This window comes from Dermacentor albipictus, chromosome 7, assembly GCF_038994185.2.
Source record: "Dermacentor albipictus isolate Rhodes 1998 colony chromosome 7, USDA_Dalb.pri_finalv2, whole genome shotgun sequence".
NCBI classification, from domain to species: domain Eukaryota; kingdom Metazoa; phylum Arthropoda; class Arachnida; order Ixodida; family Ixodidae; genus Dermacentor; species Dermacentor albipictus.
The window spans coordinates 113,740,577-113,754,654 of NC_091827.1; the positions used below are offsets into that span (position 1 = coordinate 113,740,577).

Sequence of the window (14,078 nt, forward strand, 5' to 3'; positions counted from 1 at the left end):
TTTTTTAGGACACCGTCAATTAACCGTCCCCATAAGGGAAATTTCATAAAAGAAATATGACTGAAACACAGTAAAAAAATATCAAAAGCATCTTCAATGAACGTTTGAGCTTTCAAGACTAATACGTGCAATACGGCGCAAGCCTATCTCCACGTTAAAGAACATCAGGTGGTCCAATTTAATCACGAGTCCCCACTGCGGCGTGCCCCATAATCATATAACGGTTTTCGCGTGTAAAACCCTCGTCTCGGAATAAGTTAACTTTATTTTGCGAAGTACTACAGTAACGTTGTCGAAGGAAGCTTCACTTCGCATTGGGCTACATGATAAGCCAATACTGAAACAATGTCGAAATGAGAAAGTAGCACAGGGTACCTATTTTGTGCACGTTATATAGTATTTTGAAATCCTTTTCGCCGCCACAAGTGAGATGCACTGTTGAATCAAGGCGTCGTTAAACATTTTTAAATATAGGTCTCTCGTATCCCTTTACAAGGATAACTATAGTTAGCCGATAACGCTTTATTCTAAGGGTAAGGATATATTTGCACTATGTTTATGGTAATATTATAACAAACGGTTCCGTTATATTATATTAAAATATCACACACTCCCTTTAAGACTGTGCCGCCGCGAGGTAAAAACGGCACTAAGCTACTCCATTGACATGCACCCGCAAGAGACTTACACTTCGATAACGCTCCATCTCCGACTCTTCGTTGCAACTGGAAGATTTCCGGTCAATGACAAAATTGACAACCGCGATATTTACGTAGCGTGACAAAAATTCATCGCGCCGATCGGTTCGAGAGCGATTTTTGTCGCCGGAAAATCTGTTAACAAGGAAGCTAAACTGATCAATTGGTATTGATTCATGTCGAGAATTTCGTACAGCTCGCTTGCATACCATCTTGTGGTACAGCGCGGGTCATTGCGATTCTAAAATTGCATGGATCGAAACGATACACTTGTGTAATTTGGCTACCAGATTATATCCGCATTTCTTCTGCGTGCACTGTAGTTTATCTTTTTTGAATCAACACATACCGAATACTAAACACATATCTGGAGCAAGCATGCGAGACGTAATCTGACGAGCTTCAGGGCATGCACAACGCATCGCGTCAGACTTGGCGGGTCGTAATGAGCATCTCATCAAGTGCGACGAGAGTTCCACTGTGAACGCAGCCCACTTTTCGCCAACGGGATCCCACCTGATTGCGCGAGCGACAGCTTCCCAATGTGGATGGATGGATGAATAACTTTCTTGAGGTCCGTGGTTGCGCGCGATTAGCATGCAGTGGGCCGCTCCCACGCCGTGACAGAAAGGCCATGCCTATTCGCCGCATCGCGGGCCCGATCGACAGCCCAGAGCTGTGCTTCAAGGTCCGAGCTGCGCAAAGCTCCGTCCCACACTTCCTTGGTGGTCCAGGCCCCCGGCGCCAGGGGGCGACCCCAGAGCATGTGAGCAAGGCTAGCTATATCTTTACAAAAGCGACACGCATTGTGAGGGTGTGCTTCCGGAAATATTTTGTGCAGGAAGGCCGGGCATCGGCAGGTGCCCGTCTGAAGCCACCTGTACGTGACTTCTTGTGCTTTACTGAGTGTTTTGTGTGGTAGCGGCATGGTTCTCTTGACTAGCTTACAGTGCTGGGTGATATCGTTGTAAATGACGAGGGGGTCGCGCTTGCTCTCCCATCCTGCCGAGAGAGAGTCCGGGCTCACTCGATGAGTTAGAGCTCGCACGGTGAGGTTAGAGAGCGGCCCCTCTAATGGTCCCATGTGTGCCGGGAAGCAATTGATGTAGTGTGGGGCGAGATGTTCAGTACCAAGTATTCTGCCGATGGTCGGGGATATGCTCCCTGTTCCGAAGGACAGAATTGCCCTCTTGGAGTCGCAGTATACCAAGCTTTTACCGTCTTCTAGGAGTGCAAGGCTGATGACCGTCTGCTCGGCCACCTCAGGACTATCAGTGCGGACCGTGCACGCGTTGATGACCGTGCCATCTTCGTTTACCACCGCTGCTACATAGGCTCTTCTGCCAGGATATTTGGCTGCATCCGTAAAGCAGCATTCTTTCCCAGAGGCGGCTGCCTGTCGGAGGAGTGCTTTGGCTTGAGCAAGTCTTCTGCCAATGTTGTGTTTTGGATTCATATTCGTGGGCAGAGAGGCTGCCCTGATCTTTTTCCTCTGGTCGGTTGCTAGCCCGTGGCTGTTACGCTCAATCTCCCAAGGCACGACGCCGATTTCTCGTAGGATCCATCTGCCCGCAGGTGGGCTGGACAGCCTGGTAATCTGTGCCCGTTCCTGTGCCTCCGCAATCTCGCTCAGCGTGTTGTATGTGCCTAATGCGTCCAGTGCCTCCGTGCTCGTGTGCATGGGTAGACCCATGGCTCTTTTGTCGACCTTACGCAGGAGCGTTTCAAGCTTGTCTCTCTCTACTTTGGGCCAATTGTGTATGGCCGCGATGTAGACGAAGTGACTGATTACGAAGGTTTGTGCCAGTGTATGCAGGTTGTCCTCCTTGAGCCCGTGATGCCGGTTGGCCACTCGTCTCAGTAGGTGTGTGGCATTCTCGGCCTTCGTGGTGAGCTTAGTGACTGCGATGATCTTCGAGCCGTTAGCCTCTATTGTCATGCCCAGCATCTTGATGTGCCCAACCACCGGAATTGTGTTGGCTTCAGCGGTGTACAGGCGGACGCACGGGTCTGCGCCTGTGCCCCATCTCTTTGGTTTGGGCCCTCGTCTCTTGGGCCTGTATAGCAGCAGCTCAGACTTGCTCGGCGAGCACCGCAGGCCTGTTGCTTTGAGGTACTCCTCAGGTTCGGATCGCATTTTGTAAAGTGTGCTCGATTTGTTCTTCGCTTCCCTTTGCCACCCACATGGTCACGTCATCTGCATAGATAGTATGTTGGAGGTTCTCGATTCGAGTCAGTTGCCTGGGCAGTCCTATCATGGCCAGGTTGACGAGGGTAGGGGATATCAACGAGCCCCGCGGGGTACCCCTGTCGCCCAGCATGACTGGCTCCGACTGCTGGGAGCCGTCTCGTCGCGACGCCTGCCTTCCCTCTGGAAGTCACTGATGTAGTCATGGAGACGTTGACCAAGTCCGAGTGCTGCGATTTGTTGTAGAATGAAGGAGTGTCATATGTTATCAAAGGAATTTTCTAGGTCTAGGCCTAGGATGGCCTTGATGCCTCTGGTTGTACTGTCTAGTATCTGGATTTGGAACAGCTTCATAGCATCTTGCGTCGCCAGCCCCTGACGAAAGCCAGTGTTGTTGTGAGGATATATCTCGTTGTCTTCCAGGTAAGGCTTCATACGGTTAAGCACCGCACGCCCCATGGCCTTACCCACGCACTACATAAGCGAGATCGGACGCAGATTGTCCATGCTGAGAGGTTTCCCGGATTTCGGTATAAAGACTATTTGGCCGTCTTCCATTCTACGGGAACATTGCCTGAACGCCACGTCTCATTAACTATCGCAGTGAGCTGTTGCGCGCCGCCCTCATCCAGTTAGTGGAGCTGTGAGCAGACTATGTTGGTGATGTTATTCGGCCCCGGTGCGGATCGGCTGTTGAGCTTGTATGAGCGCTTGTATGATCTAAGCGCTTATATGATCTCTTCCTTGGTGAAGTCGGCATCAAGCTCTGCGCCTTAATTGAGATATGTTCACATTGGACTGACCTTTTCAGTGGTTTAACTCATATCCTGCGATCAGGAGTTATAAGCTTCTGGCTCCTTAGTACGTTGCGCAACACCCATCTCGAACCATAAGCCATCTTTTGGGCTATGTTATGCTCCGCTTTCTCAAGGAATGTGCACTGCTCTCTATGGATAGGTCTCTCCTCTATTGTTTTATGCAGATAATTGTAATTAATCCACCACAACATACACAATGAAGGTATATTTCTTCTTTCGAGTATTTCCCTATAAGAAGCATTGATTATCATGGGCAAATAGTGGTCTCTCTTACAAAAAAATAAACTATATGATTTTATATAAAAAGCCGCAGTTACGTCCGAAAGCCGAAGCATCGATTGCGATAGCAAATTACTAAAAAGCTATGTGAAGTAAGAATAGTAGTGTTATTGGCAGTATAAACTTGTTAGCATACGCTTATTAAATAAATTAACAAGCACGCTGTCACATGTGCACTGGCAAACATAAACACATCTCACTGGCGTAAGTAATAGTGGCAGCAGAAGGGAGCGAATCACCGTCTTGCTGCCTCGCGCTCCAGCGTAAACTAAGCTGCGAAAACACAGGGCACACTACGCTACCAGCCCTTGGCGCACCAAGTCTCTGTACCCATAGCAGATCGCTTTCGAGATGGGGCCCAAGCAGTCACGCTCAGCCACTGCCGGAGTAGGCTTCAATAGTACAAGACGCTCCTAATCACTTTAACTACTTCAATGCGAGCCTCAAACGTATCCTCAGGTGTGTTCTACGTTGTGCCTAAGGAATAAAAATCAATGTGAGATAAATTTTCAGGAGAACCGTCCGTTTTTGTAGACAAGAGGATGGGCTGTATTTTTCTTCTCGGGGGAAACGTGCGCACATTATCTATATAACAAGGAGGCAGCTGATGTCTACTATACTACTGCTATATTACTGCTGCGTGCAATTGCCAAAAATACCGCGACAACATTTGTTGTTGCATAAGGCCTTCTGCGAATGCTGGCAGCAATTCCGAAATAAAAAAAGATAAAATCAATATAAGTTAGAGCTGATAAGTAAAAAAAAGGTTATCGAATGCTAGACTACACTGGCCGCATCACGACGTCACGGCACTGAATTCAATAGACTAATATGCGTCTATATAGCATATGTGGCCAAGGCCTTGGACCGTGACGCCACAGAGAGCCCGTTTTCGAGCTAATTACTCGACACAGTGAAAAAGGGGGAACCAAACAAGGTCCAGGTATCTAACATTACTAGCAAAGCTGCTTTTCGTTTGTTGTGTATTGCAAAATAAAGACGTGTCATCCTTTGCTTATAGGTGCTGTTATTTATACTCAGATTGTGTCTTTTCAATTTGTCCGACTTGAAGCAAGCCAGCTCCACCCATCGTAAAAGGACATAGAGTGCGTGCCTTGTGTTTGTTATTTAACTGGGCTGTAAGATCATCTTAAATATAGGACGACATGTTTGTTATTTAACTGGGCTGTAAGATCATTTTAAATATAGGACAATTTATCACTGGGCCAACATGCGCAATTTCTTTTTTTTTTCAGTTGAGTGCGGGGGCAACCTTGTAACGCCGTCATTAAGAAAGCTTGTTCGAGAGAAGCTCAATATTCCAATGAGGGTAAGTTTCAATTATTTCTGTATTTTTGTACGCTAGCAGTACGATGAAGGTGAGCAAAAATTGTACGCATTGCCGCTAGTTGTCAAGCATTTAATTAACAGCTGTACATCAGCTCCACTTTACATGTACTCCAACATGTAAATTTGATCCCCATATATTTTAGTTTGAGCTTATACTTAAATATACTTTATTTAGGACTGGTTGAACATGATGAAGATCCTAGGCTGCACCAATCTTGCTTCTAGTTTCAGCGCCTGGATTATGCCAAGCGAAGTCTTTCACAAAAAGATGCGATTACCTGTGACATTTTTGTCGCTAAACACCGTTTTCGGCCCTTCTTTTGTTCAGGACCAAAGGTGACTAATTTTAGGGTAATTATGTGTACGCAAATACAAGCTAGTTAGTAGTTCATAGTTCATAATTAGTATGCATCTACACTAACAAAGTATTTCGGCAGGGATATAATCCGATATCTATTGCACTCTAATGTACAGTAAGCCACTACGCCCCCTGTTATTGACCACACGGAGAGTGACTACATGGTGATAATGACTACGCGGAGTACCATCAACAGTGCGCGTTGCTTGCGGCAGGCTACACACTTAAAAAAAAACTGGCAGACTGATTTCCGCCTAGACAACATCTCGTCTTCATTGAAGTTGCGATAATATCCATAAGTTCGGTCATGTTTTACGTTGAAGCACACTCATTTTTTTGCGCCAAATACCTATTTCCTCTCAAGTTGACATCACCATTTACAGCATGTGCCCATTAAAACGAAATTCTTAATGGGTCTTGCCGTAACACACAAGCCGCATGCTTGGTGTTATCGCACCCAGGCATCAGAAAAGTGACGACCAGTTGGCCGCAACAAGTGTTAATTACATTTTTTTTTTCAGATTTCAAAGGAAGGCCATGTTATTCTTGCCCAACAAATTCATTTCTCTCACGATCTTACCGATAGCCTCTCAACATCAAAAACATTTGTATTCTCGCCCGTCAAGCAGTGATGCTACCGCCGTGCGCTACCAGCAAATAGTTATTTTCAATTTTTTTTTCTTTGACAGTAACTTTTATAAAACCATTTTTACCCGCTCCCGTTATCGCGTCCCCCGCATGAGAGCGTTTGCCCATTGGTTCAGTTCTCGCAGGCGGCTGCTGGGAGCTGCCGCTCATTATTAGTAATAACAATATTAATTATATTCTGAGGAACTTCTTTATTCTCGAAAATTCCGCGCCACGACTTCAAAGAAGCTACGGTTCGCAGTGATCATGATACGCACAAAAAAGGAAGCTGAGATGCGAGATGCGGGCGTGTTCTGGCTGTGCCCAGAAACGAGGGATACTCGATATAAAGCCTTTGTGCGGTGACCTTGGGCGCCGCCACGTTTATCACGTGGTGACGCATCCATTGCTTGCATCAGCTGCCTCCCTTGCATCCCTGTTTAAAGTGGATGGGCACAACGCCATCCGATGCGGCTTAGCGCACCTTTGTTGGGGCAGGTATCGTAGATGGTGATTGGGTGGACGACACGAATCTTAAGCCACAGCTTCAGAAAGCACGTAAGCGCTTGCTCATTACGCTTTGCCCGAACGGCGCGAGCAGGCTATACGGTGCTTGTACTAAAAGTGGGGCTAGAAATATATTCCAAGCTGTCCAAACTTCCTGCTCATGAATTACATCAGGATCAGTGTGTGTTGCTCTGTTTTTTTATTTGGCAAACACTTTAAAGCAGTCACTTTAATGTTTCTTACTCAGTAACGTTCCTCAGTGCAGTCACTGTCGGGCTGCTTCTTTTCTGCCTAATCACTCGCGGGTGTGCTCAATTGCGAGAGTTTGTTCTTGCTGCGCACGGGGCTTGAAATATAGATGTTCTGCACATCGTAATAGCGGCTAGCACGGACGTAATATCGCTGGCCATTCGTTTACTCTGTGGCCTGTCACAAAACGCTCAGCTTTGAACATTCGCATGTAGACAGTGTAGTCGCCGTCACCCACGCTTCGTTGCATTAATTGGTTCAAGTGCACGCCCATTCACTTATTCTTCGTGAGTTGGCGATAATGTTGGCGTAAGGTTTTGTGTTTTTGGGGGTGTATGTGTATAGACAACTTGCGAGAAACCTACTATGCCTTTGTCACTGTCTAAAGCGCGGTACTCACTCTTGCTGATGTTCCAGCGCTCAGGTCCTTTTTTGGATATTAACGATACAACGCAAGCAAAAGAGCAAATTTCTTTATTATATATCGAAAAGCCCTGAACCGTGGAAGACTAGCAATACAGGCCGTCCTTGTGTAGCAGAAGTCCGTGTACCTGGCCACACATATTCATTCCATTCCCTAATATGCCAGTCGCAATTCTTTCAGTCGACTACTGCACACGCCTTCCCTCTACCATTCCACAGCATGAATGGAATGCCGTGCGTTATCGATAACCCAGCTGCATTTCCTACAGCTGATCTCAGAATAGCTCGGTAGAAGAGGTAAATGGCTGCGTAATCGTTTGCTTTCGATGGGGCAAGTTGCTGCGCGCCGCCAAAACCACGATTTCCTTTCTCTAAAGTCAGCTGCCCGCGATAAGGGTCTATAGGATATTATACAGCTGCCAAGATACTAACATATCAGCCAGACCGTTATAAGTGTTGGCTCATGGACGATAAGTTCGCTAAGCCACTACTACAATATTAACAAAAGGGGACCTTCCACGCTTCTGTTTAAATGCACATTTGTACCGAAGGTCAAGATCCTAAAAAATTGATTATGTCATATAAACGCACGGTTAACACCATATTATAATGCAGGAATTTGGTCGTGTAACCGTTTCACCTTCCAACTTGACAATCCAATTGCAAATTTGATTATGTATCCAAAGTCAGGGTTACTTCTAGGTAGCCTTCTAGTGCTAGAATTCTTCAACTTGTTCGTCGTCAAAGGATATTGAAAAATGGCCAGGCTTAGCTTGGTTAAGCCAAGAATGCGTTGCATATTGCGCGGCCGCGCAATATGCGGCCGCGCGCGACTGCGCCAGTTGGGGCCCAGCTTTTCCTCCGTGACGTCACGCGCCGGCGCAGCGCCCCTAGCGGGAGGAGCGGGAGTCAGGTGGTGGCTGCGGCCGCGCGCGACCGCGCGAGTTGGGGCCCAGCTTTTCCTCCGGCTGTCGTGACGTCACGTCACGTGGTTAAATGGTGGCTGCCCGGCCGCGCCCAAGGGCTGAACTGACTGATTGCAATTTGCAACGCATAAAAATATGTCGCGCTTTAATGCCAGGAGGCGTGGTTCCATGCCAGACGCTCTTTCCCATTGCCTCATTAGCGTCCCCAAGCGACATTCGTTGTTTGCCTTGTCCCAAATCGCAGCCAAGGAACTGCTTCGCGTTTATTTCACGAGCCCCACCTGGTTTTGAGAACGCAGCTCATGGCACCCGTTCTTGCGTTTAGCGTCGGCGTTCCTCGGCGTCGTACCTCGGCATAACCGAGCGAACGAGCAGAGCGAAGGTTGGAAAAGCGAAAGCGGGGCGCAGCGGGGATGAAAGATGGCGAGTGCGAAGACAGCGCGAGGAGGAAAGCTGAGGAGGAGGGTGCAGTGGAACCATGAGGCGGAAAGCGAAGGAGGGTATGACGAATACGTGAGAAGAAAAGCGCAGTGCCGCACAGCACAGGCTCTGTGGCGGCGACCGCTACGAAATGGCACCAGAGTAGCACGCCGTCACCTGTTCACCGATGGCATGCGGCGAGCACGTCCACCCATACAATGTATTAAACAATGCGCTGCATGACTATAGAGGTCTGTCTGCGGCGGCTGCTGTGAATCGCGCCCACGCGTCACCCACGTTGCAACTTGCAGAACGGGACAGAGCGTTTGCACCAGCCAATATATCACCAAATTGTAAACACGTATACGGCTGCGCTCAAATTTTGTGTTAGGGAGCGTCGTTCTCGTCGGTGAATTTTCTTTTCTTCTCATGTTTTTATGTGACGCGGCGCACTTATACTGGCGGTATTACGTGTTCTGCGTTCTGTTATTTTACGAATGCGTGTTCAGTAATCTGTTAACTTGCAGGCAGTGCACCTGACGTAGAAGCGTTTGTGGGTGTAGCTTTGGCTGTCTTACTGGAGACGCGGCTCCCTCGAAAGAAAAGGCGCGGGCTATCATTTGGGATTTGAGCTGTTTTTGCGCTTGGGAGCCATTTCATATTTAACAGGCACATGTGCCACTGTGTGATATACGCGCCGCTCTTGTGTGTCTTCTATGCATGACAATCATTACAGCGCAGAGGTCTTCTATGCATGACAACCATTACAGCGTCCCTGTATAAGCTCTACTTTCAGCCACAGTATGTCTTCTGGTATTATAATCTAAGACCAAGAACGCCACTGATGCCTTTGACATGTGATCAGTTTATGATCGCCATGGCTAGTATACTTTTTATGCTTGTTATTTGTCTGCTGTGACAAAAGCTTTTGCCCAGCGCATTGCTGGGTGTTTTACCTCACCGATAGGCACACAGAGCGCGGTTGCCTAGCCGCACCACTTACGTGGTGCTGCATAGTACACACTGATCAATTGCACAAAAACGGTGATATTTGAAGAAGTTCGTGGCCATACCTTACCATAACCACTTAAATGATGCCCTAAACGCCCTTCTTGTTAATAGTATGTAGCCACCGCGTTTTCACTGCCCGTGCAGTTGTCGGAAAGTAATCTTGTAGTCCAGTTTACAAGGGTGGATGCATTATGTTGCTTCTACAATCCCGCAACCGCGGTGGTGTATCACGTTCTATTGTCATGTCAAACGAATGTGGGGCAAAAATGTTTCCGTAAAAGCGTGAGCCTTTACGACCACATACATACTTGTCTTCATTTTGCTTTACTGCTGTACCGCAATCCCTGGAGTACTCTTAGCTGACAACAGCGATACACGGCTGCGCAAAACTGCTCGCTGTTCATTCGCGTTCACCATCGTCGCAATCTTGGCTCATTGATACGACATTATTAAGGTGTTAATAGTCCAGTTACATTGGAAAAAATGAAGAGAGGACAGGACACTTCCTCGTGTAATGTCTCAACAAGACGCCCTCGAGGAAATAAATACTGCTTGTCCTGCCGTCTATGCAAGTGCGATGTCCTGTCTGTCATTTCATCTTCCCCATGTACTTGTCCTACCGACAACGTCTTAGTAATGTTCCCTTGGGTGAGCGTCAGCTTCCCTCTAATGCAATTACGGTGTCACATGCCACTTTGAGGCAGAAGCTTTCTCTAACTTAAGTGAATGAGTTCCTGTGACATTGACTTACTGTCCACGCAGATAGGATACGGCGCAACGGAGCTAACCACGGCGACTACCATAGTGTGCGAAGATGACCCAGAAGACAAGCAAATTAACACTGTAGGCTGCCCCTTACCGTACCTTGAGGTGAGTGGTTAATAGCTGTGAACATCTCTGAAAATGCTATAAGATTGTGAGCAGAAGATTAGGTGGGAGTATGTGACGTTCATATGGCATGTTCTTCATTTATGGTAGGGCTTTTTTGCATTAGTGCAATTGTCTTAGCTTTGCAGGACTCTTCGTTCCGTATTTGCGTTGCAGTATGCCTTCTGTTCTGGAGTTCTTGTGCTCTATTAGGCACATATTAAGACATCTTAAGCGTCTCTTGATCCAGTCAATATGCCTGCTAATTTTTGTCATTGTTTTTACTACTTTATCTATTTTAAGTAGCCTCCCGACCTCAATACTACCTCAGCACCTGTTCTAATGTGTAGATCTACATGCAGATGTCCCGAAGAATAATGTCATACTCCCTGAATATCAGTTCTTTTTACGCCTATTTTATTGGCCAAAAAGAACAATTTTACCATTTATTTGCACCTAATCAAACTACAGGACGTGTCATGAAAACGTTTATTATACACTTTAGCATTTATTTTTAGATGTTTTAGGTTTGGGGTGCTGAGCGCCCACTTCAGGGACTCAGAGATGATGACGTTTTCCTGCGGGGCATCACCTCGTGGATTGCAAAAATAAAGACGCTCAAGTACTTATAATTAGGTGTACGTTAAAGAACTCCAAGTGCCCAAAATTAATTCGAAGCCTTCCACTGCTTCATTCTCGAATCACCAGTGTTGCTTTAAGGCGTCAAAACTTCTGAATCAATGATTCAATACTTTTTTCCCTATCCAGTACTACCCATATCTGGTTTTGTCTTCTTGTCAATCTTGTCTGAATGGCAAGCCTCCCTTTCAAAGTCCTGGGCCATTTGGTCTACAAAATTTACTAAATTTGTGCCTGCCGCCAGCCGCTCCTACTATGTCGCTGTGCTTATCTGTCTCCCTGCACGGATTTTTTTTTTCGGCAGGTCAAAATAGCAGACCCTGTGACAGGCTGCGAGCAGCCTATAGGCGCACCAGGTGAAGTTTGGTCCCGAGGTCACCACGTCTTCCTCGGTTACTACAACGACGAGCAGAAGACACAGGAATGCATCACGCCCGCCGGCTGGTACAAGACTGGGTATGGTCACGGCAACATAGCAATATCTTGCGCGAAAGAGAAACAACATGGAGAGGCCGGACGATCAGCCAGAATTAATCTGCATAGTTTCTCACCCTGCGAGAAAAGTGAAAATATAGGGATGAACCTGTTGAGACGGGGGCGTCAAACAGACGAAAAGTGAAGCACAATTTACAAACTGACTGTTTACAACGATGGCTGTACACACTCAACGTCCCGGTGATGGTCGTCTTATTCGTTAGTCCAAGAGGTGGCTCCTAACGACCAACCTCCTCGGATTGCGGTGCCGATTAATTACACAGGGAAAAGGAGGCGGAAGTAAGAAATAAGCTGACAAAGCTCCGGAAATCGGTGACTGCTACAGGAAAGTCTTGGACGACGCGCACCTTCTCCCGGTCAAATTAGGTCTCTAGCTTGAGCAGAAAAAAGGATCAATTTGTACAAATGAGTACATAACTGGAACGACTGGTGGATCCAATGCCCAAATCTAGCAGTCTTGGGCAGCAGCGATGGCGGTGAGCTACATAACTGCATGAATTAGCTAGATGAGGCACCGAAGTAAAGTTTTTTTTTATTTGAATATACTGCAGGTCCTTCACGACCCGTGCAGGAGTTGTACAGACATTTAATGGTAAATACGAGTACATAGTCAAAAAAATGTATGGTGAGAAGTCAATACGCTGAATGAGGTTCATAAAAGAGTATGCCATTGTAGCATACAGTATCATTTGTTAATTTGTTCCACTGGGAAATGGCCGACGGAAAAAGGGAGTGTTTGTGAACGTCAAGACGACTTGGCGGTAGATGGATTGTCTTAGAATGATTCAGTCTGCTTGAGCGTCTAGGAGGATCATGCAGGTAATGAGAACATGTTATCTGGAAATGACCCTGGTGTAACTGACAACAAAATTTTAGTCCATAAATTATTATTGTCTGCGAAAGTGATTTTACGTTTGCCATTGCGATCAGACCTGAGGCACTAGATTGCATTTTGTAATCTGAATATACAAACCTGACTGCTAATTTTTGTATGCGTTCTATTTTATTGATAAGCTCTTTTTGATTAGGACTCCGCAATATATAAGCGCATTCCAGGCTTGACGTTATTGGTGTTTTGTACGCGTTTAGTTGGAGGTGTGGCGGTGCAGTGTGCAGTTTCCTTTTTAAAAATGTTGCCTTCGGCTTTCTGACACATGGTCGAGATATGCGGCTTCCAGTTAAGGTTAGACATGAGTTTCATGCCTAGATATTTTACCTGGTCACTTTTGTTGATTGTTGAGCTTGCGATCCCATATGTTAAGTTAAGCGGAAGTTTTTTATTTGTGAAAGAAATGTAATGTGCTTTTGTAGTGTTCAGTATCATGCCCCAAGTGTTGCAGCAGGAGGGAATTGTTTGCAGTAAATTGTTGAGTTCTATTCGGTCGTCTGAGTTGTATACGATGGTGTACATGACACAGTCGTCGGCAAACAGGCGCATCTAAATGGAGTTTTTGATGGAAAACTGGATGTCGTTAATAAACATCAAGATCAAGAGTGGCGCAAGAGTGACGCGAATGAGAATGAAGATGCGATTGCCGGTTACAATCACGAGCGTGTTCCGTATGGCGACGTTTTTGGCGAGCAGATCGTCTGTTACCGAGCAGAACACGTAATTGCGATCAGCCACAGCAGGGCTGGGCATCATGGAGGCATGCGTGGCTGCTTGGGAGGCATGTGCACATAATCGAGAGAGCATAAACGATATGAGGGGGTGGTTAGAACATCGGCTAGGTGAGGAAATTCGATTTGCAGGAGGTGAGTCGCATGTCCAATTAGGGCAGAATAAGTCGTTAGAAAGCCCATACTAAGTATAATATCATCAGGACATCGCTCCAAAGGGCAAATAAAACAGAAGTTGGGTGACCGACAATGGCGATGCGGGTGGTGCACATTCTAAGGACGGCAAAAGTTCCTCCGTAGGCCACTCTTACAGCGCGGGAAAAAGCAGGTGTGGCCATGCCCTTTAAACAACGCCAGAAGGATAAATTTCATGACAGAAATAAGAACAACCGTGCCCACAAGTGCATAGATAGTCACGCCTTCAACATCAACATCCAGCATACGCCGTCGATTCGGCAGAATAAGTACAGCGTTTGTGGGCGGAGTCGCTGATATCACCTCCGGTCACTGCATCGTCTAGTTTTTTTCAGATTGAAGCAGCTCCGGTTGCCCGGCGACGTCGCACAGTGAGGTGGCGGGGGGTGGGGGGACAAATGGCGGAAA

At 46.8% G+C, this 14,078-nt stretch overlaps 1 protein-coding gene across 1 annotated transcript in view; it reads left to right on the forward strand.

Moving 5' to 3' along the window:
- Nucleotides 1-14,078, forward strand: part of LOC135907286 (medium-chain acyl-CoA ligase ACSF2, mitochondrial-like) — a 145,332-nt gene that overhangs the window by 111,245 nt on the left and 20,009 nt on the right. Inside the window, exons 11-13 of the mRNA XM_065438975.2 lie at nt 5,240-5,313; nt 10,617-10,724; nt 11,665-11,816. Of these exons, the coding sequence (XP_065295047.1) occupies nt 5,240-5,313; nt 10,617-10,724; nt 11,665-11,816 (334 nt within the window). The remainder of the gene's footprint in view (nt 1-5,239; nt 5,314-10,616; nt 10,725-11,664; nt 11,817-14,078) is intronic.